The sequence below is a fragment of the Armigeres subalbatus genome, chromosome 3 (assembly GCF_024139115.2).
Source record: "Armigeres subalbatus isolate Guangzhou_Male chromosome 3, GZ_Asu_2, whole genome shotgun sequence".
In the NCBI taxonomy this organism is placed as follows: domain Eukaryota; kingdom Metazoa; phylum Arthropoda; class Insecta; order Diptera; family Culicidae; genus Armigeres; species Armigeres subalbatus.
Genome location: NC_085141.1, coordinates 94,902,584 through 94,930,369, shown reverse-complemented (window position 1 = coordinate 94,930,369; position 27,786 = coordinate 94,902,584). Strand labels below are relative to the sequence as shown.

The 27,786-nt window shown below is 42.0% G+C and overlaps 2 protein-coding genes and 1 long non-coding RNA gene across 6 annotated transcripts in view; 2 read left to right on the top strand and 1 right to left on the bottom strand.

Annotated features, from left to right (window-relative positions):
• LOC134221112 (uncharacterized) overlaps positions 1 to 23,164 on the top strand; it is a 52,068-nt gene extending 28,904 nt beyond the window's left edge. The window contains exon 3 of the long non-coding RNA XR_009982213.1: positions 23,143 to 23,164. This is a non-coding gene — a long non-coding RNA (uncharacterized LOC134221112). The remainder of the gene's footprint in view (positions 1 to 23,142) is intronic.
• The window catches only part of LOC134221109 (transcription factor HNF-4 homolog), a 371,046-nt gene that overhangs the window by 336,603 nt on the left and 6,657 nt on the right, over positions 1 to 27,786 (top strand). For all 4 annotated transcript variants that reach the window (XM_062700299.1, XM_062700298.1, XM_062700302.1 and 1 more), the window contains 2 exons: positions 23,783 to 24,034; positions 24,095 to 24,647. In XM_062700299.1, the coding sequence (XP_062556283.1) occupies positions 23,783 to 24,034; positions 24,095 to 24,647 (805 nt within the window). The remainder of the gene's footprint in view (positions 1 to 23,782; positions 24,035 to 24,094; positions 24,648 to 27,786) is intronic.
• Positions 5,592 to 9,588, bottom strand: LOC134227925 (glutathione S-transferase D2-like). The gene is made up of 3 exons (XM_062709629.1): positions 9,570 to 9,588; positions 6,257 to 6,438; positions 5,592 to 6,195 (listed from the first exon to the last, which is right to left on the bottom strand). Exons 1-3 carry the CDS (start codon positions 9,586 to 9,588, stop codon positions 5,686 to 5,688), a joined length of 711 nt encoding a protein of 236 aa, XP_062565613.1. The 3' UTR covers positions 5,592 to 5,685.

Sequence of the window (27,786 nt, the reverse complement as noted above, 5' to 3'; positions counted from 1 at the left end):
TGCCGCGTTTTGCCGGGGTCCTTTGACGATCGCAAACGTCTTCTTCACTATTTAACTGAGAAGCGCCATAAATTCTTCACATACGACGACAAAACTGAGCGATTGTTCAAAGTCGTCTTGAAAGGTCTCCCCAGTGATGACAAATCACTGGATGAGATTAAATTGAAATTTCTCAATTACTTGGATTTTCACCAGTCCAAGTAATTAAGATGAAAAAGAAATCCCACTCTGGTACTTCCCAGAGGGGCATTTCTCAAGAATTTTATTTAGTTCATTTTAACAAAAGTGAATTAAATAATATGAAAAGTTTGGAAAAGGCCTGTATTATGTCTCATGTCCGTGTTACATGGGAACATTTCCGCAGGCCTGGGGGAAATTTCCAAAACCCTACCCAGTGCCGTAAGTGCCAAAATTGGGGTCATGGAACCAAACATTGTCACATGGATGCTAAATGCATGATTTGTGGTGGAACCTCTCACGCCAAGGACGCATGTCCTGTGAGAGAAGATTCCAATAAATTTAAGTGCGCAAACTGTGGGGGCAATCATAAATCCAATTTCTGGGAATGCCCTTCACGCAAAAAGTTTTGAATTCCCGTGCAAAATTGATGACGGAAATTCCAATCGGATCCCAGATTCGACGGGTAGAAATTTTTCAAACGCTCAAATTTCGAAACCAGTTACCGGTCGAGCAATTCATACCCACCACAATTCACAAACAAATTTTGCCGCTCGTCAACGGGTAGCAAGCACTTCAGTAAATTCAAATTTTTCCAATGTACCTACGTATGCAAACATCGCTGCTGGTAGACAAAATTTCTCTTCTCAAAATGAGGTTTATACCCATGTCCCAACGGAAAATAATGGTCATGCTGCCGATTCAGGTAGCATGACTGCTTCCGATTTTGATTTTTTAACTGAACAATTGCATCACATGATTGATGCAATGTTCAAAGCAAATACCATACCTGAAGCTGTTCAGGTTGGTATAAAGTACACACAAAAAATTGTTATCGGACTCCGATTCAATGGATCCAAATAATTGTGTGAAAGTTCTAAATTGGAATGCCCGCTCTCTAAAGGGTAAGGAAGATGAATTATTCAACTTCCTTTCAGTTCATAATGTGCATATTGCCATTATAACTGAAACGTATTTAAAACCAGGACTCTCCATTAAAAGAGATCCAAACTATTTTATCTACAGAAATGATCGTCTTGACAGCGCCTGTGGTGGGGTCGCCATTGTCATTAATAGACGTATCAAACATAAATTATTTTCTTCGTTTGAAACCAAAGTTTTTGAAACCTTGGGAGTTTCTGTTGAAACAAATTTTGGACAATTTTCCTTCATTGCAGCCTACTTGCCTTTCCAATGCAATGGGCAGCAAAAGAATTTGTTGAAAGCTGATCTTCAAATTCTGACTCGCAACAAATCAAAATTCTTCGTAATTGGTGACTTCAATGCCAAACACCGTTCATGGAATAATGCTCAAAGCAATTCCAATGGTAAAATTTTATTTGAAGATTGTTCTGCGGGATATTATACTATTCAATATCCCAATGGACCAACTTGTTTTTCTTCCAGTCGAAATCCTTCTACAATTGATTTGGTTTTAACGGATTCAAGTCAGCTGTGTGGCCAATTGGTAACTCATGCTGACTTTGACTCTGATCACCTTCCTGTGACATTTGAAATCTCACAAGAAGCCATTTATAATCCAATCAGCTCTACTTTTAATTATCATAGAGCTGATTGGGATTTATATAAAACGTATATCGATAGGGATTTTGATGTTGATATTCCTCTCGATACCAAAAGTGATATTGATAATGCTCTCGTATCTTTGACAAATTTAATCGTCGAAGCCAGAGGCATTGCAATTCCGAAATGTGAAGTTAAATTCAACTCCATTATTATTGACGACGATCTTCAGCTACTGATCCGTCTTAAAAATGTGAGCAGAAGGCAATACTAAAGAACTCGCGATCCCGCGTTGAAAGTTATTTATGAGATTTGCAAATGAAATTAAAAACGTTTCGCTATTCTGAGAAATACCAACTTTGAGAATAATGTCTCGAAGTTGGATCCCAGTTCGAAACCCTTTTGGAAATTAACAAAATTCTTAAAAACCTCAAAAGCCAATTCCAGCGCTTAAAGAGGGAAATAAAATTTTATTAACAAATGGCGAAAAGGCTCAAAAACTTGCTCAGCAGTTCGAGAGTGCCCATAATTTTAGTCTAGGTCTCACTAGTCCAATTGAGGATCAGGTTACACGGAGCTTCGAAGACAATCTCAATCAAGAGAATGTTTTTGACCCTTCGTTGGGAACCAATTTGGATGAAGTGAGATCTATTACTAGAAAATTTAAAAATATGAAAACCCCGGGTGATGATGGTATTTTCTGCATGACTATAAACAAAACTTTCTGAGAGCTCTTTATTCTTTTTGGTTAATTTATTTAACAAATGTTTTCAATTGGCATACTTTCCAGATAAATGGAAAACGCCAAAGTTGTTCCAATTTTGAAGCCGGACAAAATCCAGCTGAGGCTTCTAGTTATCGCCCAATCAGTTTGCTTTCTTCAATAAGCAAACTGTTTGAAAAGATTATTTTAAATAGAATGATGGTTCATATTAATGACAATTCTATTTTTGCTGATGAGCAATTTGGTTTTCGCCATGGGCATTCAACCACTCATCAGTTATTTAGAGTTACGAACTTAATTCGGCTCAACAAATCTGAAGGATATTCGACTGGAGTTGCTCTTCTTGATATAGAGAAAGCATTTGACAGTGTTTGGCATGAAGGTTTGATTGTAAAATTGATGAATTTTAATTTTCCTCTGTACATCATTAAACTGATCCAAAATTATTTATCAGATCGCTTGCTGCAGGTAAACTATCAGAATACTAAATCTGATAGATTACCTGTAAGGGCTGGTGTCCCCAAGGCAGCATACTGGGGCCCATATTGTATAACATTTTACTTCTGACTTACCTGATTTACCACCAGGGTGTCAAAAATCTTTGTTTGCAGATGACACGGGTCTTTCAGCCAAAGGGCGAAGCCTTCGTGTCATTTGTAGTAGATTGGAAATAGTTTCGATAGTTTCTCCACTTACTTGCGATAATGGAAAATTTCCCGAATGCTTCCAAAACTCAGCTTATAATTTTCCCACATAAGCCGAGAGCTTCTTATTTGAAACCTTCTAGCAGACATTTTGTCACTATGAATAGGGTTCCAATTAATCGGTCAAGCGAAGCCAAATATTTAGGACTTCTGCTAGATCAAAATTAACTTTTAAAAATCACATTGAAGGCCTTCAAGCCAAATGTAACAAATATATTAAGTGTCTACCTATATCCACTTATAAACAGAAAATCAAAACTTTGTCTTAAGAACAAACTTTTGATTTACAAACAAATTTTTAGACCTGCCATGTTGTATGCTGTGCCAATATGGACTAGTTGCTGCAATACCAGAAAGAAGGCACTCCAGAGGATTCAAAATAAATTTTGAAAATGATTCTGAAGTTGCCTCCGTGGTATAGTACCAATGAACTTCATAGAATTTCTAATATTGAGACATTGCAACAAATGTCCAACAAAATAATTTCCAATTTTAGACAAAAATCGTTGCAATCTTCTATTGCAACGATTAGCTCCTTGTACCCTTAGTATAAAATAGGTTAAGTTTAGTTTAAGTTGAAAACATTGTAATTCCTACATGGTTCAATTCAACCAGAGGAAAAAATTCTAACTGCCAGAGGCAATTGAATTAATAATAACTAAAAGCGTAACATAGCAAATAAGGATGATAGTGTTAAGAAAACACGGAACACCTAGTCTAAGAGATGAATGCATGTATTAGATAATTAGCAAATAAAATTAGTTAAACAAAAAAAAAAAAAAATAAAATAAAAAAAAATAAAAAAAAAAAAAAAAAAGTTCACTCGATGGTAGTGAGAGTCTAGAGAGTTGATGACGGTTGATCGACGCATCGATTTCGACCACTACCGGAAAGTGATCTGAGCTGAGCTTCTGGTACACGATCGGTTGTAAGATGTGATCATCCATTTTAAGTTTGACAATGTCCTTCCGAAGGGCAGCCGAAGTACCATCGATCTCGTTGGCTTGAGTTAGGCAGTAGGCCACGACGAGGGTTATTACTCCGACGGAAGTTGGACCGATCGAGTCTCACCATGCGGAAGTCCGGAATATGTACACTCACCTCGGGCTTCAGGTGCGTTTCCTTGATGAAGGTCACATCGATATCTCTCTCGCCGAGGAAACCAGCCAGCACAATGATTTTGCTCTTAAATGAGTAAGTGTTCCACCCTAGTAGCCATTTTCAATGACGACTATGTCCAGGGTGAAGATTTGGTCGAAGCGTGTTTTGCACCCGCGTTGTCTCGTTGCCAGTTGGGTAAAAATCGGAACTAGCTGCTCCGCTGTGCAGAGCGGTGGGTCGACCTCGGCCGGAAGGGACTCATTGTCCTGACGACGGAATCCAGGGGGGAGTGGGGGTTATTCGCTGGTGGATGGAGCGTGTGGTGGTGGAGCTTGAATAGATGCTGCAGCGGCTGCCAGCCTTTTGTGAGGTTGCAAAGGTGGAATTATTGGTATCGCTCGTCGGAAATCTGGGATGGCCAGAAAATTCGTCTCGTTGAGAGCAGGAACGCGGTTCTTTTGCGGCAGGGTCCTGGTGGAGGCCTTCTTAAGGATTTCCAAAAACGCCGTCCACTTTTTGGACAGTCTTTGGTTGTAGCCCAATGTTTGTCGCCGTAGTTGGCGATTTTGGGATCAGCCATCTCCATCTTGTCGCACTCTTCGGTCGGATGGGGTTCGCCACATTTGTTGTAGCGCAGCTTCATACGGTAGTTTATGGTGCCGTGCCCGAAGTTGAAGCAGTTGGTACACTGCGTAACGTCGCGGTGCACTGGCCGATATCGCTCCGAATCAACTACGGTGTAATTTATAACGCCGACCAGCTTCAGGTCCTTCCACGTGGTGGAGCCATGCTCCAGGTGGACCAGGTTAAGCTGGTTACGATATCTCCTCGTCTTGTCGTGACGAACGATCTAGTGCACGGCCGCAGCTCTCGAGTTCCGCAATTAAATCTACTTGCTTCATGTCGTAGAGCCCTCGCAGAAAAGCCTTGAGCGGCTTTGTGCCGGGGTGGTCATGAGTGTAGTAATCATACTTGTGGAGCTCGAGGAACTCCACGACGGACTGATGATGGTCCTTGTTTGCAGGCATCACTTTCATGCCCTCGCAGCAGAGCCGAAAAGTCCAACCCCTTACTGCTAACCGTTTTTATTTAAATTACTTCTACATTTTTTTTTAGAAGAGTTAAAAAAAAAATCGTATGCTTTCCCGTGCATTTTTTTTTTTAAATATCATCCTCCATTTCAAATGTTCATTATCAATCGCAAGCTCAGTGATCGCAGAAGCCAGAATCGATTCAAATCAAGTCTCAAATAGAAAATACCTGGGAATACATAATAATAGCTCAGCTGCTGTGGAATTATTTGGCGAATGCATCACTGGGTACGGTTTGACTCATCAATGAAGGAAGCACAATAAAACATATTTGTTTAAAATTTAGAAATTTATTTACCTGAATTTCGATTTTTGAAATCTTTAAACTTATCTGCTACAATAGGTACCTAATCTTTTTCGCATTTTATTCTGGTTTCTTCAAAATCTTCCTCCACCCCGCAAAACTTTTTCCGACGACATCTTCGTATCCAACGAGCTCCTTCTTGCAAGCGTCATGCCAAGCGGCCACCTTGTCAAACTTTGAACGGTCGAAATAGCATATGTCCAACGTACTCACAGTAGTTACCAGCGAAATGTCCGCAATCGTAAGGTGATCGGCGGCCACATACCGGGTTTTACCTAGGAAAGCTTCCAAGAAACCAAAGGCTTCATCCAACTTGGCGCTGTTTTCTTCGGGACCCAACGAACCAGTCCTGAACAGGGGCATGAAGTAGTCGAAGGCTCGTTTGTAGAAGGTTCCCAAATCGAAATCTAAACGGTTGTGGATGAGACCACGCGTCTTGGCGTCCTTCGGATACAGCGGGTGGTTACCATCGGTTTGCGATTCAATCAGATAGACTAAAATGGCTCGGGATTCACTTAAGGCATACTCATCGTCTACTGCCAGCGTAGGAATCGTATGGGTCGGATTGATCTGAGAAGCGTGACAAATAATCGTGATTATGGTTCGTATTATTAGATTCGATCGTAATTACCTTAAGAAAATGCTCTGTTTTGTGCTCCCCGGCAGTAGTATCGATTGGTTTTAGGTTGAGATTGAAGTCCAACTGTCGGGCTAGTAATATGACCGACCAACAAGGAGGTGAATGTGCAGCATAGTACAGATCCATTGTGAGTGATGACCGTTGAACAGAACAACTGAACTGAAGTTGCAACGCTGGGTGTATGTTTCGGATAATATAATCTTCGTTTTGTTTATATACCCTTGCAGTGGGGTGACAATTTTTGCTGATAAGATACGCACTATACCACAGCCAAACAGACGGAACTCCATAGATATTTCCTATCGACCACCAATTCAATGTTTGTTTTCAATAAAATTTATAGCTAATTAATTTAATAAGAGCAGCGCGCATCGTATTCCTACATGTTTGATATTTACAGTGGGTTCTTTTGGTGACAAGTTCGCCCAGATTTTCATTGCATACATGCATATCAGATGATGTAGTATTAACTGAGTAGTAAATTATTCAGCCACATTTTGTCGCTGTTATGTCTGTTTGTCTGTGGCTATACCTGAGAAATGACAAATTTTCATTTTTTCCATTTTTGAAGTGATAATACCGTATCACGATGACAATCAAAATATGCTGTTCTTGATCTGCCTATTTCATAATATGTAGAGAGCATCGGTTTCGTACGTGTCAGTTCACGAGCAACTGTATTTTTTATTTTGACTTTCTAGTATACAATTTACAAAGTTTGTAAAGGATAGTATTACTCAAAACTGATCAGACGACAATATCAATATTTTGCACTAAATATAATATGGAGATCAAGTTATGCTATTTGTAAGAAGTGATCAATGTTTGTTCTTATCCATAGCATATCTTGATATTAACTAAACCTTAACTAACCTAACTTGACCTAATTTATACTAAGGGTACAAGGAGCTAATCGTTGCAATAGAAGATTATCACAATGATCAGTCATATCATGATTGCAAATGTATTGCTAGAAATTCACTGCAGGTCTGGATATTACCGATTCAAATAGCGCTACTGCTCACAAAAACATGTATCCTTCGGTGGCGCTGCACCTGATCGATGATCTCTAGGAGACCTCTGACCTCTAGGAGATCAGCTGCAGTCCAGTAGAAAACGAAAGTTATTGCCTAGGTCAGTTCTGTTTTGATTCGCCAAAAGACGAAGAGTTTATTGGCTTTTTTGCAACCTTTCGTAGCCAGCTACTACTCCTGCAGCTCCTAGGTGGATTCGGTCAAGCAGTTTTGCTATCGGGTGTGGCTTAAGTGGAACACTTCATAGTGGTGAAGCATTCCTGCGGCAATAAAACCCAATCATCATCATTTGATGCTGTTCCTGTTGGGTGTTTCAATATTTCAAGGTACAATTTGCCTTGGATAAGATCCACCATCGATGAAATTCGTGTTCTGTTTCTCCGGCCAAAAATCAAGATTTGCAACGCTTGAGGCTGTTCCTGTTGGCTGTTTAAATAATTCAAGGCACGATTTGCCTTGGATAAGGTGAGTACCTTTCCAAGTTGCTAAACTTCCAGTGGTCCGGTCTACCGTGATCTATTTTTTGGACAGATTTACCATCTACGAAAGCCGTTTGTTGTGACTATGATTGCTGAACTGATATTCTCGTCGCCACAAAGACCACGCTGCTCACTTCGCTAGGTCGAGCAGAGGCATTCATCGAGAGCTAAGACGCTGCAAGAGGCCAAGGGCAAGTATCGCTTCGATTGAGTCATGTGGTCAACATCTGGGCCAGCATAGAACCGGTACAAGAGGAATTAGAGGACTTAGCTACGACAGAGGAAGGTAGGGTAGCACATGCCGCGGTTCGTTGCGATTATGAAACTCGGCTTTTTGCAATAAAGGCAGATTTGCTATCAAAAATGCCTCCCACTTCTCTTAACGCGCGCAATCCCTGTTCTGCTCCAACCAACTCCACTCTCTCTGGGATCAAGCTTCCGACTACCTCGCTTCCGGAATTCGACGGCGATTACCAGAAATGGCTCACCTTTCACGATACTTTCCTCGCTTTGATCCATTCGAATGCTAATGTACGGGTATTCAAAAGTTTCACTACTTGAGGGCGGCTGTCAAGGGGGAAGCTGCTCAGTCCATCGAAGCTATAGCGATAACCTCGGACAACTACAACTGGGCGTGGGATGCACTCAAATGTCGGTATTCCAATGAGTATCTTTTGAAGAAGCATAAGGCACTATTCGACGTTCAGCGAATGAAGAAGGAGTCTGCGTCTACCCTGCATGGTTTGGTTGACCAGATTGAAACACACGTGAAATTCTTGAGGCAGCTTGGAGAACCAACTGATTCGTGGAGCACCATTCTTGAGCATCTACTCTGTACAATGCTGCACGACGATACGCTGATGGTATGGGTCGCGCGTAGCACCTTTGAAACGAGTCAGCCTCCCACGGCTCGAACTCTGCGCTGCTGTTTTGGGTGCACATCTATACGAACGAATCAATGAGACAATAAACATCAATGTTTCCGCTGCGTTCTTTTGGTCGGATTCGGTTATAACGCTACAGTGGATACGTTCTCCTCCAAACACCTGGAAAACATACATCGCAAACCGCGTCTCCGAGATTCAAAACTTTACCCATGGATGTAATTGGAATCATCTCGCTGGCTGCAAAAATTCCGCTGAATTGGTATCACGTGGTACAAGTGTAATGGGGGCCCTCCTTAGCCGTGCGGTAAGACGCGCGGCTACAAAGCAAGACCATGCTGAGGGTGGCTGGGTTCGATTCCCGGTGCCGGTCTAGGCAATTTTCGGATTGGAAATTGTCTCGACTTCCCTGGGCATAAAAGTATCATCGTGCTAGCCTCATGATATACGAATGCAAAAATGGTAACCTGGCTTAAAAACCTCGCAGTTAATAACTTTGGAAGTGCTTAATGAACACTAAGCTGTGAGGCGACCTGTCCCAGTGTGGGGATGTAATGCCAAGAAGAAGAAGAAGGTACAAGTGTAAAGGAATCTATAGAGAGCAAGTTTTGGCGATTGGTTATCTCATCGAGCGCAAAACTGGCCAGCATCAGCTCCATCAACTGTATCCGAAGAGGAGCTAGAATTGTGAACCATTGCCGCAGCAGTGACACCAACAACATCATCATACAATCCGTGGTTCCTTCGCTGGTCCTCCTATACTCGCCTTCTTAATGTAGTTGCATATTGCCAACGATTTGTTTCAAACTGTTGCACCAAAAGTCGTACTCAGCTAAATCTACTCCAACCAGTTTCTGCCAGTCTATGTCCCAGACATATAGAGAAGGCCAAAGCAACACTCACCTACCTGGCGCAAAACGATTCATTCGCAAACGACGTACAATAGCTTTGCAGAATGGCCAAGGAGTCGTAAAGCGTTCTCCCCTTCGTAAATTGAGTCCGTTTATTGATCCAGAAGGAGTGTTGAGAGTGGGAGGTCGGCTCAGTCTATCTCTGCTACCTTATCAAAGCAAACATCCTGCTCTGCTACCAAAATCGCATCCTTTCACGCGACTCGTTGCCGAGTACTATCACCGTAAACTACTGCATGGCGGCGGACGAGCACTGCTGTCAGCGATACGTGAAGATTTTTGGCCGATCGATGGACGTAGATTAGTTCGAAGTGTCGTGCGAACATGCTTCCGATGCTGTCGAATCAACCCTCTACCTGTTCAGCAACAAATAGGTCAATTGCCCGCAGCCAGAGTGATCCCCAGTTCAGCATTGTGGGAGTTGACTACGCTGCTCCATTCTACCTAAAAACAATCCACAAACGTGCGGCACCCACAAAAGAGACTGAGACTCTTAGTGTGTTTCGCCACAAAGTCGGTAAATTTGAAATTGGTCAGTGAATTGCCTACCTCTGCTTTCTCGGCTACAGGACGCCGTTTTATATACCATCGTGGCCGACCGTGGCACATCCATTCGGACAATGGGAAGAACTTCGAGGGTGCCAAAAACGATATTGCCGATATTGTTCACTATGCTCACAGGCAATGAAGGCCAAATCATTTCTTTCTGTGCTGAAGAGAACATAACATGGCATCTCACTCCGCCAAAGCACCCTACTTCGGCGGATTGTGGGAATCAGCCATGAAAAGAAAAGACAGAATCACCGTCTTCGACCAGAGATCGCACAGACTGAACACTTAACATCTAGCATGAGACAACGGACAGGACATTCACACAACACCCAGTGGACCAAAGGAGAACTTTTCGCTTTACGAAAAGTTTACTTCTACCGGGGCGGGAATCGAACCCACACTCCACAGCACATGCGTCTAGACGATTGACGTCGCTAACCGCCAGATTGTAGCGTCGCGCCTATCTTACGAGGACATGAGTACCATCCTGGCGCAAATCGAGGCCAAAATGAATTCGCGGCCGCTGCTTCCATCAAACGAGGATCCAAATGACCTAGCTGCCCGACCCAGACCTACGAACAATTCCAACCAGCCAACTAGACCACTGCTGGAAACTTCAAGCCCACGTCGACCAATTTTGGAAGCACAGCAAGACACTAAAGGCTTCTTGAAGAATTCAGACTTGCTACCAGATCTAATGGTAATCATCGTCGGTAACTCGATGGCTCTTGGCTCGTATCGTAGCAATTCACCCTGAGGCCGACAACAACAACACGTCGCCAATCACGCAGTCTACGGAGGGTCCGCAAGTCATCTTCCACCTGATCGATTCACCTTGCCCGCTGCGCACCTCGCCTTCTTGTGCCCATCGAATCTACGTCGAGAATCATTTTCACCGGTTTACTGTCCGACATTCTGGCTACGTGACCGGCCCACAGCAGTCGTCTGATTTTCGCGGTGTGAACGATGGATGGTTCTTCCAGCAGCTCATGCTGCTCGTGGTTCATTCGCCTCCTCCACGTACCGTCCGCCATCTGCACCTCACCATAGATGGTACGCAGCACTTTCCTTTCGAAAACTCCAAATGCGCGTTGATCCTCCACAAGCATCGTCCAGGTCTCTGTCCGTAGAAGACTACCGGTCTAATGAGCGTTTGGTAGATTGCCAGTTTGGTACGGCGGCGAACTCTATTCGATCGGAGCGTCTTGCGGAGTCCAAAGTACGTACGATTTCCAGCCACCATGCGTCTCCAAATTTCTCTCTGCTGGTATCATTTTCAACAGTCACCAGTGAGCCCAAGTACACAAATTCTTCTATCACCTGGATTTCGTCACCACCGATAGAAACTCGCGATGAGTGGCTTACATTGACCTCTCTTCGGCCTCTTCCTATCATGTACTTCGTCTTCAACGTGTTGATGACTAGTCCAATCCGTTCAGCTTCGCTTTTCAGTCCGATGTAGACTTCCTCCATCTTCTTAAGGTTACGTGCCAATAACTGGACGGACGTACCACTCGTAGGGGCCCTCCTTAGCCGTGCGGTAAGACGCGCGGCTACAAAGCAAAACCATGCTGAGGGTGGCTGGATTCGATTCCCGGTGCCGGTCTAGGCAATTTTCGGATTGGAAATTGTCTCGACTTCCCTGGGCATAAAAGTATCATCGTGCTAGCCTCATGATATACGAATGCAAAAATGGTAACCTGGCTTAGAAACCTCGCAGTTAATAACTGTGGAAGTGCTTAATGAATACTACGCTGCGAGGCGGCTCTGTACCAGTGTGGGGATGTAATGCCAATAAGAAGAAGAAGAATAAGAAGAAGACGTACCACTCGTGTCGATCCCTGCCTTTCGTATTACCCCTTCCAAAGCGATGTTGAATAGCAGACACGAAAGCCATTACCTTGCCGTAACCCTCTGCGCGTTCCGAAGGGACTCGAGAATTCCCCTGAAACTCGAACTACGCATATCACCCGGTCCATCGTCGCCTTGAACAACCGAATCAGTTTATCAGAAAATACTTTTTCGTACATTAGCTGCCATAGCTGGTCCCGATTGATTGTGGACACGTTGTATTCGCGGCATATCTGCAAATTGCAGACTGCAATACCTGCCGTACGGCGAACACCTGATCTGTGATAGAGCGTTCACCCATAAATACCGGTTCCCGTTTATGTCCTTACACATATCGGGCTGTGGCACGTGGCCCTTACGTAAAAGGTTTAACATCTCATAGAACTTTCGTGCGTTATTAGCGCGGTACAGTTGTTCCGTCCTTTTACGGTCTCGATCTTCCTGCTGGCGCTTTTTCCTCCGAAAAATCGAGTTTTGTCTGTTCCGCGCCCGTTTGAATCGTGCCTCGTTCGCCCTCATGCGGTGTTGCAGCAATATTCTTCTCCTCAACTAACTGCTCACATTCGCCGTCATACCAGTCGTTTCTTTGATTCGGGAGCACCGTGCCAAGTGCAGCGCTTGCGGTGCTTTCAACGGTGGATCGAATATCTATCCAGCCATCTGCGACGCTGACGCCTAGTTGCTTCTGTTGGGAGTGCCACTTCCAGCTGCTGCGCGTAGTCTTGGGCTAGTCTACCCCAATGCTTAGCCGCGACGGACGACTCCGACGCGTGGTGTACACCGTCGAGAGTTTTGAGCGTAGACATACTGCAACGAGGTAGTGGTCGGATTCAATATTCGCACTGCGGTTAGTGCGGATGTTCGTGATGTCGGAGAAGAATTTGGCGTGGATTAGAACGTAGTCGATTTGGTTTTCCGTTACTTGAATAGGTGATTTCCATGTGGCCATGTGGATATTCTTGCAGGGGAAGAAAATGCTTCGGACTACCATTCCGCGGGAGGCTGAAAAGTTTATGCATCATTGGCCGTTGTCGTTCGATACGGTATGCAGATTATCCGGTCCGATGGCCGGTCTATACATTTCCTCCCTTCCTACCTGAGCCTTCATGTCACCGATGACGATTTTGACGTCCCGCAGTGCGGGTATCCATCGTATGTCTGCTTCAGCTGTGCATAGAACGCTTCTTTCTCGTCGTCGGGTCTCCCTTCGTATGGGCAGTGCACGTTGATGATGCTATAGTTGAAGAAACAACCTTTTATCCTCAGCTTGCACATCCTTGCGTTGATGAGCTGCCACTCAATCACACGTTGGCGCATCTTTCCCAGCACTATGAAGCCGGTTCCCAGCTCCTTGGTGGTGCCACAGCTTTGGTAGAAGGTGGCCGCTCGATGCCCGCTTTTCCACACTTTCTGTCCTGGCCTGCAAATTTCCTGCAGCACTACGACGTTGAAATTGCGGGAATGTAATTCTTCGTAGATTATCCTATCGCAACCTGCGAAACCTAGCGACTTGCAGTTCCATATTCCAAGCTTCCAATCGTGATCCTTTATTCGTCGCCTTCTATGTCGTTCGTAATTATTGTTTTTAAAGGCGGCTTATTGGGCCTGCGTAAACCTCCTGTCTCGTCGTAGGGCCGTCGTGTCAGGTCTGTTTAGCGTCCCGCCTAACACCAGGACTTGGGCTTGAGCGCGTTGAGCGGCACACGCTCGCTTTGGCGGAGCCTGCTTGCGGATACATAGAAGTTCAGCAGAGCCCACTGTCGAACCCCACCACATCCAAGGCAGGCACCACAACTCGCAGATGGTCTGATGGTCAGATCGTCAAGCCCTTGGACATAGTCCCTGCTGCCCAAGAACGGGTACCAAACAACAGACGAAAATCTTTAGGTTTATTTATTGGAAAAAATATCTTCAAATCGTCGGCGTACAAAAGCCTACATCGATGAGGTAATCCCTTGACTGCATCATTGAAGAATATCAAAAAAGTAGAGGCCCAAGATTACTGCCTTGAGGAACACCGTAGGTACTACCGAAAGAGGAGGATGTAGAAGTTCCTATCTTGACTTTTAGTGTCCTTCCATGTAAATAAGAATTAAACCAGCTTAAGAGATGACCATGAATTCCAAGCTTTTCTAGTTTTGCCATAATTATGTCATTGTTTAGGCAATCAAAAGCGGCTTTTAGATTAGTGTACACAGTATCGATTTGAATACCTTTTTCCATATTCCGTAGGACATATGAGGTAAAATCTACGAGGTTAGTGGAGACGCATCTGCCAGGGAAAAAACCATGCAGATCAGTGCTAGTGTAGGATTTGAAGTTTTGCAGGACTAATTTACTTACAATCAGTTCAAGCAATTTTGAAGTAGAACACAGCGACGTTATTCCTCGATAATTGGAAACGTCACGTTTGTCGCCTTTTTTATGAACAAGAAACATGAGGGATCCTTTCCATTGGTCTGGGAATTTACCGGAAGACAATGACAGATTGAAAATGTGTTGCAAGGGAACAATCAATTGGTTAATGCATCTTTTGTGAATACATGTTGGAATGCCGCCAGGGCCAGGAGAAGTGCAAGTTTTCATTTTTTTTTCGATGTCATCAGTATTGATAGTGAATTTAAGCAGGAAATATCAATGGGAACATCACGAGTTGCTTCATTGACTTCCGATGGGGTGAGCTGATCACAGTTGAAGACACTTACAAATCGAATAGCGAAGAGATTACAAGCTTCAAGTGAATTGCTAGATGATTGTTCTTCAAGAAACATTTGGAACGGAAGACCACGCTCCTTGTGTTTACTGTTCACATAGTTCCAAAAGCCTTTGGGGTTCCGTCGTAGATTTTCTTCAGAACGCGGTACATAGGCTTTAAAAAGACGATTGTTTTCTTGTCTATATTTATCACTTGCAACAAAGAAGCGTTTGCGAGTGGCACAACTATTAACTTTGCGGTATGAACGAAAAACACGATTTCTACGAGACTTTAAAGATTTCAATTTAGAGGTTGACCAGAGAGGGTTTGCATTCAGGAACTAATTCACGAATTATGGCCTTCAACTTATCCTCAAACATGGCTACTGATTCAGTAATATTGTTTGATTCAATAGTGTTACTCCAATTTATTTCGGAAAAACGTTGCGCAAGAACTTCTTAATTGACTTTATTAACCGTTGTGTGGCCGGCAAAAAAACACCCTTAACAGGCCGGCAGGGTACCCGGGTCCCACGAAACTAAAATGCTTATATCTCTGGAAATTTACAACCGATTTCAACAATTTTGGGCTTATTCGATTCAGAATTTTCTCAGGATGAACCAATCCGGTCATTTAGATTCGTGGAAAATCCGGATTTCCAGGAAAATGTCCTGCATAAATGACACTGATCGTGGATTTCGATAGCTAATCAGCCATATGGGTATCAAACTTCTAGAAATTTCATCAGTAGATTGATTTTTATCGATTTGGGTCCATCAGAAGGGCAGACTTTCTGGAACAGGTTCCTCGAGGGGTCATAGGTGGCCATAAACATAGTTCAATGGAACATCAACAATATGGGTACCAAACTTCATGAAATTAACTTTTGCGTATGTCCTTCATGATCCTAGGCTCACCAGACAAGTTGACTCCGGAGTGGCCATTCTGGAACAGGTTCCCCGGGAGCCGCGGTTGGCCAAAAACATTTCTCATTGGAACCCCAACAATATGGGTGTCAAACTTCTTGAAATTGTCTCAAGCGTTTATTTCTGATCTATTTGGGTTCATCAAACAAGTTCACCCCAGATTACCAATTCCGGAAAAGGTTCCCTGAGGAGTCAAGAATGTTCATTAAAATTTTCAGAGCTGCATTTTGTTTTAAATCAATTTATCTAGCAATGTGAGTGCAAAATCAATGCAAGGACCACTCATTGACGCCGGGTGACCAGCAGGATACCCACCATGATATTCCGGACTAGGGACGTTCCGATACTTCAAAATATCGATATTTGATTCGATACGATAATCGAATCAAAATATCGATATCTTATCACCGATATATTGGAATGAAAATATCGATATATCGGAAAATCATATGATATTTCAAAAATGAACATATTTCAAATACATGTATTTGTTGTAGTTAATCAATTACTATCGTATCACCATATTAACCCTTTACAATAATTATTAGAAATTACATTTTTTCTCTTATCAATCAAATATGCTTCTATAGTGTGCCAGCCCTGGTGCCAGTCCAACAGCGTTCGTCGTAGTTTCAACCGGTAGTGGTGACGTTTTCTGCCCTCACTATTTTCTGAAGTTTCGAGAAACTTGGTGAAATTCCAACAATTTTTTTTCTGTATTTCTCGTCGGGTTATTCCGATTCTTGACAACAGAAAATTCTCTTTTCAGAATTTCCACGGAAGTTTTTAAAAGTATAATTTGAATTTTCAAAGAATGTTCAGAATTTTCATAAAATCCATTCAATTGAAATATTCTTAACTAAAAGAAATTCTTTTGAGCTTTTACGAGATTTTTTTTTGTTTCACATGAATTTTCGTTTTTCGTTCCTTCAGGAAATTCTCTTAGATTTTTACAGGCACTCTTCAAAATTTACGCAAAAAGTTCCATCAGAAAAAAAACAAAATTTTCATCAGAAAACCCGTAGAAATATTTAGGAAATTCTCTTTAATTCCTACGGGGCATTATTTTGAAGGAAATTTTCACATATTTTCCAATTATTCTAAATTCCCATTTCCCCAAATCTCTTCCTAATTTCTAAAATTAATTAATCTAGTTTATCATAGGAACACGTCCAATATATAATTGAATTCGCATAAGGATTTAGGGACCAGCGGTATGACAAATGATGCACAACGGCACGTCAATGTAAAGTGTCGATTTGCCAGAACTATTTGTGATGGCAGCGCACACCTCACAACATCCGCGCTATCGAGAAAAATCCTCTAGACCATTAACAATACGGCATTTCAGACCCGTATTTTTAATGGCTTAGTATTTTTTACCGTTTTGGCTCAAATCCCGAACATGACTCATATTCCGAACACTGGCGTTTTGGCACCCTAAAACTAAAAATTCCATCGGTTTTCAGTTCTGAGGATCAAGATTACAAATGAATTCAAGATCCTATGGAGAAAATTACACGAATGACCCAAAATGGCTATTTAAAAGCGAGTGTTCGTAATATGAATCATGTTCGGAATTTGAGTCAAAATGGTATAACAAAATAGAATGCATTTTTTTACTTTGTTCTGATTCAATATATCGATATCGAAAGCAAAAATATCGATATGACCGATATATTGAAAGCAAAATATCGATACAAAAATATCGGATATCGAAATAAAAATATCGGTATTCCGATATATCGAAAGTATCGGAACGTCCCTATTCCGGACACTCGGAGATATGATGGATTCCAGAAATTCTTCTAGACATATGTGACTTTTCATAAACCGTTTGTTTTAACATTGTCACATCAAAACCAATACATGCACTACTTCTTCGATCCTAGGTGGTCTCTATCTGATACTACGAAAGTTTGTTCTAGAAATTTGGGCCTTTTTTATAAACGATCCGTTGTAAAGTAATATCCAGGGCCATCAATTGACTCCAGGTGGACACTAAGTTATCCTTGGGAAGCTCCGAATCATCCGGAGCAGTGGTTAATTCTTGAAATTCGTCATTTGTTGTGAGAGCAAAATTAATGCAAGGGCTACCTGGTGGTCCCAAAATGGTGCTCCAGAAGTGCAGGGACATCCAGAGCAATGGTCAATTATTGCAGATCGTTCTAGAAACTTTCGAAAATCGTTTGTAATAGGAGTATAGAAGCAGAGTCTTTGCTCGCGCTTAGAATCATAGGGGCGTAACTGTATTGATCGATTTCTCTTCATGGATTTTATATTTGCTTCAGGTAGAAGATGCAATCATCCTTCATTACAACCATGAACCTTCGGCAAACTACCGCAATTCGCTACATTGATAAAAGGAAAACATCGTCGAAGATAAATCGATCAATACAGTTACGCCATTATGATTCTAAGCACGAGATTGCGAATATCATTCATTGATCCCGATTGGCCACCAAGAAGTCCTCCTGAAATACCGGAATTCCCGAAGCAATCGTCATTTCTTACATTTTGTTTTCAACAGTTGCGTAATCGTGAACAATTTTTTTGTAACAAAGTAAAAAAAGAAGGAGAAAATAGCGGGCTTGATAGTCATAAGGCTACTGCTTCTGCCTCATACGCAGGAGGTCGTGGGTTCAATCCAAGGTCCTTTCCATTCTCCTACTTTGTATCTTTCTTTATATTTATCTCTAGCAATCGCTAGAACTGGAAATAGACTTCTATACCATTTCCATTTCTATTCCTATACCTTCAACTTGACTATTCTAGCAGTATCTGCTAAAATTGGAAATGAACTAAAGAGCTCGTTTCCTACATCCAATTAGAAATAACATTGGCAGTTCGTTAACCAAGACCTTAACCCAAAAAATCTAATAAATTCCGTACGAACTCGTGGCAAGTGCAGATGTATGGGGGACTGTACCGGTTTTGGCCATGTTCCTAATTTGGCCAATTTTGCGAATAACTCCAAAAATAAAGCAATTCGCAAGGGTTTTATTAGTTCCAACAAGAGATATATCCCTCACGCTTCAACGCTGCTTTCAACTGATCGATTATTTTGGAAAAATATGTATTTTTCAGGGTTGATCAAATAAGGCACTAAGTTGGCCAAAACCGGTACACTTCCCCTATTCGGCTTGCAGTGGGCGAGTGATTGCATCATCATTTCCTCCCCCTTCCCGACATTAACTTGCATTCTGAATCCACTGATAATCTGTGTGAAAAAAAATCTGTGACTAGATGCGCTCCCTCAGTAGATGAAAAAAATCTACCTGTCTGGCCGTGAAGGCCGATCAACGACGGATGAGATGTTTAGCCTGAAGATGGTCCTTTATTAAATTCGAGAGTACAACTTGCAGACTCACCATCTGTCTATTAATTTCAAAGCAGCCTACGATTCAGTGAAAAGAAATTAGCTGTGGCAGATAATGTCTGAACATGGTTCTCCGGCGAAGCTGATTACGATGATACGTGCAACGGTCGATGGCTCGAAATAAAGTATTAGGGTTGCAGACGACGTATGAACCGCGTTTGTGACCGTGGAGAGATTGAAACAGAGTGATGCGCTTTCAAATTTATTGTAAATATTGCACTCGAGGGGGTGATAAGGAGATCTGGTGTGCAGAAGAATGGCACTATCATCACATGGTCGCATATGCTCCTGATATTTGCGGACGACATTGACTACATTGGTAACGATCGCAGGGCAGTAGTGGAGGCTTTTGCCCTAATGAAGAGGGAGCCGGCGAAGATAGGCTAAATCATCGACTCTATCAAGACGGATTACATGGTTGCGGGTAAAGATAAAGGTAGACCTATTGGTGTTAGTGCTGAGGTAGTACACTGTAGTAGGTAGTGTAGAAAGTTGTTGAAGAATTTGTTTATCTTTGAACACATGACATGTGACAATGACGTTTCCTGTGAAGTGAAAAGACGTATTGCTGCTGCGAATAGGGGCTTCCTCGAATATTGGAAACGAAATTTGCTCTGATTCGTCAGGATGTAAAAAGAGGCGGACCGGAAAGCTTTTGGGGTTTTCGAGCGAAAAGTTCTACGTACAATTCTCCATGGGAAACTAGAAAAAGATGTGTGGCACAGACGCATGAATCACGAGCTGTATCAAGTGTATAAAGAAGAAAATATTGTGAATCGTAAATACGGCAAACTCCAGTGGGCCGGTCACTTAGTGCGAATGTCGGAAGAAAGAATAGCAAAAACAATATTCACCAGAGATCCGGGTAGATGCCAGCGACTTCGTGGAAGACCACGAACACGCTGCACGCGGTGGAATCGGACCTGGGAACCATAAACGTTTATGAAAACTGGAGGAACATCACCCAAGATTGACAATTATGGAGCTCTACAATACGTCAGTCAAAGGTTGTTCAGAGCTTCTAGTGGAGTGTCTTCACTTGTCATAAAACGATTTCGTACTATCCCATTTTATTCCACCACTTGAACCACCATTATTGAATGTATTGTGGCTATCCGTTTAGATTGCATCAATTATGCTCTCACATTTCTCAACAAGCGATTTCTAAAAACTCACAACTTTCTAGGACGACTTAAAAATTGGCACATCTTCGAAAGTTCTGAAGCTTCCAGATGCTCACCTAACGGCCACACGGTGTCAATGAATGATCCACGAATTGATTTTGATCGCACACAGCTATAAAAAAAGTCGCAGCTTTCTAGGGCGAGTTTCTAGAATTGATTACCTTTTCGGCTATTCCGGAGCTTCTGGGGCACCACTTAGTGGCCTCCCGGGGTCAACGTTTGGTTCTTGAAATGATATTGCTCTCATTTTGATGCATAAATCGTTTTGAGAAACAGTACGGTTTACGAGGATGAATTGGCCCCTTTCTCAGAATGTTCCATTTAGAGGAGTTTTGCTCGGAGGACCATTTAGCGGAGTTTTGCTCTCACACTCATAACAAACCACTGTATTCTAGGACGATTTTCAAGAATTTGTCTTTACTATGGGTGTTCCGGACCTTCAGCGCCAGATGACCAATGGTGGTCAATGCGTTGTTCATGCAATGATTTTACTCTCACAATGATACAACAAGTAATAGTTTCTAGGACGGATAACAATGGATTTATAAAAAAAATCGCAACTTCAAAATATAATTTTCTACACCTGGTCATTTCTCCTGATGTTCCAGAACTTTCCAAAAACCATCCGGGATGAATGAGTAGTCCTTGTATTGATTTTGCTCGCTCATAGCTACAACACTAAAATTCTAAAAAGTCTCAGTTTTCTAGGATAAACTTTCAGAATCGGCAACTTCTCCGGATGTTTCGGAGCTTTCGGTGGACCACTTAGTTGCCTTATGGTGTCAAAGGGTGGTCCTTGCAATGATTTTGCTCTCAACACACGGATTACAAAAAAACTGCAGCTTTCTATGTTTTTTTTATTTATATTTATTTATTTTGAATATATTTATGACCACTTAACACCCTATGGGGAACCTGTCCTTGAATGGTTACTATAAAGTCAGCAAGTCTGGTGGCTCTAAAACAATCAGAAACAAACTGCTGAGGCAATTTCAAGAAGTTTGAAAAATGTTTATGGCACTTCTTGGCCCCACTGGGAACCTGTTCCGTAATGGCCACTCAAATTTTCATACATCTGTTGGAACCAAGGTAATAAACAACAGCCTGCTGTGGAAGTTTCATGAATTTTGACATCCATATTGTTGGGGATCCAATGAGAAATGTTTTTGGCCAACCTTGACCAAACACAACCACCCCCCTCCCCACCCGGGAAACTTGTTCCAAAATGGCCACTCCGGAGTCAACTTGTCAAGAACACCCTGTTCCCTTGAAAAGTGTTCGTGGCCACCTATGACCCCTCGAGGAATCTGTTCTGGAATGGCCAATTGAAGATCTGCACGTCTGATGGACCCAAATCAATAAAAATCAACCTGCTGATGAAATATCAAGAAGTTTGATACCCATATTGCTGATTAAAATCGAAATCCACGATCAGTATAATCTATGCAGGACATGTCCCTAGAAATCCGGATTTCCCGGTGATCCGAGGGACCGGTCCGGTCCAGTCCTGAAACAGCATGATAAAGGACAAAATTCTGAATCGAATGAGCCCAAAACGGTTGAAAACGGTTGAAAATTGCCTAAGATATAAGCATTTTAGTTTCGTGGGTACCCGGGTACCCTGCCGGCCATTTGAAGGGTAAAAAAATGTCGGAACTCCTCCCTCCACCCCTGCTTAATCAAAATTTCAGTTGACCCGTACAATCGATTTTGGCTGTCATTATTGTGGATATGACAGAGTTTCAACCTCCTACTATGAAAATTCAATTAGATATCGCGAATTGAATTCCAAAAAGGTACCCGGGTACCCAGCCGGCCACACAAGAGTTAAAATTATAAACAGAAGCATCGAAAGGATCACATTGTGTTGCGAAATACGTAAAGTCAGTATCTATGAAGAGATCCAAAGATGGCTGATACTTATATGATTTATATGAAAAATACCTTCGGAAAACTATATCTCCGGTTTGTTGTGAACCGATCTGAGATTAAGAATGAGAACAAAAAGAAACTAGATGAGTTTCTGCGTTCAATAGATCCGTTTTTACCAAAATAGTATTAGTCTATGCAAAGTTATGCTCACATGAAATTCGACAAAATTTTGTCTATCTCAACCTTTCTGTCTAGCCCTGTAGATGATGCACGTCTTTATGTAGGGTGATTAACTCTATTATCCCTAAATAATTAGATGTTTGCCTTTCACTGCAAGTACCGAAAGGCTAAATGTTCGCTCTAAAAATACACTTTTTATAGAAGGCTCGTGTGCTTGTGTATGCGCAAACAAATCTCATTTATTTTTTAGCCACTTATCCATGACCGATTTGCTTGCAACAAGTTGTATTCGACAAGGAATCCTGTCCCATTGTTTCCTATTGAAAATTGACCAGATCAAATTACACCCAACCAGCGAAAGAAAGGTACATTTCAATACAGTTCTGCATATAAACCTTGTAACTTCGGCAAAATTTGAAAAATTAGGTTATGAACTTCTCACACTCAAAAAATCACTATAGTAAAGAGAAAAAAATTATTAAAAATGTCCATACAATCATTATATTAAAATCTTACAGTATATGTATAAATAGCTTACAGTTTTTGAATTAAAATCTGGCAGAATCTGTATATGTCCAGATGTTATACTACTTTAAAACGCAAAACTTATTTTTAAAACGCACAATAAACGCAACATAACCGTTAGGTGGATTAATCTGTTTTTATTTCAATATAATCTAAAACAGCGTCCAGTAAGTTCATCTTCTGTGTATAGTATTTTCACATTCTTTATACCACATACATTAGGCATTAGTCGGCAATGCATACATAATAACATGCGTGTGAATTGTATCAAGTTTGAATCACGAATAAAATATAAATAGCACTTGAATCTGCTTTATTACCACACCACGACACACAGTTTTAAATTAACATCGACTACCCCACAAGTGTAATGATTTAATAATAGTTTGCAAATCCATACTTTAGTCACGCAACTACTGTATTCACCAGGCATCCCCTACTTTGTTTTACTAATTACGTAAATTCTCGGTGATTCAACGAATGTTACACATATAGCTGTTAAGCGCAGCAACAAGTGTCGCCTATCGCAATCAAATCCATTTCCGCCAATAGCTCTCGGCTCGGCGTGTCGACGCACCACCCACTGATGTGAACCACCCTCCATTCACAAATCAAATGGAAAATCCCTCCGTAATACCATCGTCTGGCCACGTAGCCAGCGTAAATGCATTGAACATGTTCGACAAGTTGCACACGTCTCCGTTTACAGTGACTGCAGAATTGTCCCTTCCTGTGCCGGCACAGCCACCATCAGTTTCGTCTATGTTTTATCCGCCCTTTGACGTACTGAATGTGACTTCGTCCTTCGTTTCCATTGCGTCACCAAGCCAGACACCCACACTGGTAACCACTAGCACCGTCGGGCCCGCTGTTAGTACCGAAGATTTCGTTGTGCTTCCAGGTAAATCAATAGCCACATTGGCAAAGAAAAGTCATTGATCTTCCAACAACTTCGAAATGTGCGATTGTTTTAAAATAATGTTTCATTTTCTTCAGAGACAGTTTGATTATAATTGACTATTTTTGCTTATTATAACTTCCACAGGGCCAGAGGACGTCCTGTTGTTCAACAGTTCCAATGGTCTGTACCAGCAGTCGGTGACGCTAACCGCCCGGATGTATCCGATTGAGGCCACCGCGGCAAAGTCAATCTGGGGCCTACCGACGCTGATCTGGGGTATCCTGATCGGGACCATTGTCATACTGATCGTTATCCTCGCGACACTTTTCTTCTGTTGCTGGCTACAACCACGATCTCGAAAATTGCTCAGCTCCAACTATTACACGGGAAGCAACGGTAAGTTAAATGAAACAATAAGTGAAGCGATTCGTAACCTTTATTCATCTTGTTCTGCAGTATCTCACAACTCGGTCGTGCCCAAGTCGCACACCAGTGATTCGAACCAGCTAGTGATGCCATTGTCCATCGGGATATGCCCACCACAGTATAGCGCACCACCTCCCCCGACAAGCAACAACAGCGGTAGCAACAGCAGCAATCTTCACCAGCAAAACTGCGCGGCAGTAACATCAACCGGGATACCATGTCATCCTGCTGGAGGCAGTGTCGGTAACAGCGCCGGACACCACGGCAAATACGGCAGTTCACCGCAGCAGTATTCGCATGCATATCATCCTCAACAGCAACCACAGTTTCAACATCACCATCAATGCATTCATCATCAACAACAACAGCAGCAGCAGCAACAACAACAACAACAGTACCATTCTCATTATGCTCAACTGCAACATCAGCAGCATCAACAGAGTGGTCAGTACCCACATCAACAGCAGACTCTACAGCAGTATTACAATCAACAGCAGCAACAACATCAGCAGCAACAGCATCAGCAAATAACGCAATACATTCATCCATCACAACAGCAAGCCCTTCAACAACAGCAACAGAGGTAAATCATGTTGATTTCACGATGTGAGCCTGCAGATGATAAGTTTTTGAAACCACAATTGCCTATTCTCAATTAAATCAAAATCAGAAAAATCGACTTTAGTCATAAATAGTTGGTCTAATTTGCAAGCAACTCATTCTGCTTCTTCTTCAATGTATGTATATTCTGGAACTGGGCATGCTTTTTAATTCAGTATTCTATTAGAATTTCCTCATTTATTAACTGTTTTTCTATGCTCGCTATTGGTTGAATGTGCACCTGGTATGGTGGTCACAATGGATACAGGAAGTCGAGATGGTTGCCCACTAGGGTGGCTCAAAAAACACTTTTTCAAATTTTGTGATGGGCCGCCCTCTTATTCGGTTCTATTTGATGCCCTGATGCTCTGGACAAAATTTCAGTCAAATCGGTCAACGTTTGGGCGGTGCTAAACTCGTTGGAAGTTTATATGGAAAAATGTATGCAGAAACATCCAAAAACAGTGATTTGCAGTTGGACGGCACAATTTACGATCAAGAACTATGATACTCACTCAGTTCTTGTAGAATTAAAAATAGAATGATATGCTGAAAACCGCGAGAATATTAGAGTTTATTAGGCAAAGATATTAGCATTTTACTGGAGTGTTGTAGGGGTGAATTTATTTCTTTTCAAAGGTAAAAGAAACGAAATTTGCTCAAACCCCACTTCAGAGAAATGCTAATAACTTTGCCGGGCAAACTCTAATCTTCTCGCGGTTTTCTGCATAACATTCTGTATTAAATTCTTCAAGATCTGAATGAGTATCATAGTTCTTCATCGTAAGTTGTGCCGTCCAACTGCAATTCACTGGTTTGGTATGGGTCTTCATACATGTTTCCATATAAACTTCCAACGAGTTTAGCACCGCCCAAACGTTGACCGATTTGGCTGAAATTTTGTCCAGAGCATCAGGGCATCAAATAGAACCGAATAAGAGGGTGGCCCATCAAAAAAATTGAAAAAAGTTTTTCCCATACCAATTTGAGCCACCCTATTGCCCACCCAAAAACATCCTAGACCATCCAGATCGAGATTGGCAATCCGACATCTTTGCTCGCAAGGTTAACTAGAGACTTCACCAACAACTCATTGCAGAGGCTGAAATATGAAATGAGTCGCATTGTTGCACTTGTTGCATCTTATTTTGATTTTCTTAAAATTTTGTTAAACAGTTTGATGTTGAAATCCATTAGATGCGGATATAGAACGCAAGTTACACTAACGTATAGATTCAAATTTATTATCATTGGGCATGTTTGAACATTTGAGGAAGGGGGCCAAAAAATTAAACCTTCCTTACTAAAAGTGTTAAGAGGGGGAAGGTGAGGGTCCAAAATCATCAAATTAGGCATTACTCTATTTCTGGAAGAACCCTAATCGGATTTTTGAGCACTTACCGATGGTTTACCGATCGTCTCACCATAGGGTAAGGAAGGTATTTTGGATCACCAGTTCGACGGCTCATATTTTGAGCCACTAAGTGCAAATTCCTCTTGGTGGTCCAAAATAAGAGCCTCCGTAAGGGTTGTCCAAAATACATCCTTTACCCTAGTATGCCGGTGGGTATGTGTCGCGATTAGGGGTGGGAAAAACAGATCATTGCAGTGAGCGAATCTGATCCGTTCAGCTCATTTTAAAGAGTCCGCTCCTTAGATCATCTCTTCAGTTCTTTAATGCTATATATATTAAAAAATTGTTTGAAAATTTAAAACATTCATGTCATTCATTTGGGTATATCTATTTGCCTCACTTTGAAATTTTTAAAATATTAGGGTAATAATTTCTTTTGAAAACCCGACAGACCGGTTCTAACCATGCGTAGTTTAAATTTTCATACAAACGCACGCAAGAAGAAGCAGAAAGATGATAAAAATCTCCACGGGAAAGCATACGAAGAAGTTTTTAAAACTCGTCTAAAAGATTCTAAAAGCTATTTAATTAAAAACGGTAAGATAAGTAAAGTCCAATGCCGTACTACTTACCGTTTTTCATGAAATTGCTTTTAGAATTTTTGAGACGTGGCAAAATACATACAGTGGCAAATGCAGAGGTATATTCGGCATGCAGTGGGCGAGTGATTGCATCATCACTTCCTCCCTTTTCCCTACATTGACTTGCATTCTGACGTGGCAGGCGCCAGTATGACCTAACAAATGAGATCACCAGCCCTTGTACATTGAAGATGTGTGCTAGTCCCCTGATCTGGTCATAATGGAGTAGCAACTACGAGCAGTCAATCAAGCTCAAGCTCAAGCTCAAATTGCTTTTAGAATTTTTGAGACGAATTTTATAAACTTCTTCGTATTTCCCGTGGAGATTTTTTCAATTATCATCTTTTTGCTTCTTCTTCTTCATGCAACATCAAAGCGCCAATCGGGGCGGTTCCTTTATCAGTGATGCCACCTGGAAAAGTTTCGAGAAAAACTAGAATCACGTGAATTTGACATGGCATGATAATGAAAATGAAGAAAAAATGCCTCTAGAACGTTTTTAAAACAAATCAGTCAAATAATGTTTAGTTTTTGGGGTTAGAAATTCAACAATCTTAAGCATTTGGTGCGGTGGCGAATCTTTTTTGACCGCAGTTTTTTTCTGGAGCCTGTAGTAGGCCCGACTTCCACAGATGATGAGCCTTCATATTTCACGACTAACGTTGTTGTCAGCCGTTAGCAAGGATCCGAGGTAGACGAATTCCTCGACCACCTCGAAGGTACCGCCGTCTATTGTAACACTGCTTCCCAGGCGGGCCCTGTCGCACTCGGTTCCGCCCACAAGCATGTACTTTGTCTTTGACGCATTTACCACTAGTCCAACTTTTGTTGCTTCACGTTCCAAGCGGGTGTACAGTTCTGCCACCTTTGCAAATGTTCGGCCGACAATGTCCATGTCATCCGCGAAACAAATAAATCTGTTGAAAATCGTACCCCGGCTGTTACACCCGGCTCTCCGCATGACACCTTCTAGCGCAATGTTGAACAACAGGCACAAAAGTCCATCACCACGTTCTGCCGTTCTGCCACGTTCTGCCGGGTACCTTGCTGCAGAGCGACTGCCTGCGCTGCGTCCTTCTCCTCCACAATCTGTCTGCACTTTTCGTCGAACCAATCGTTCCGTCGAC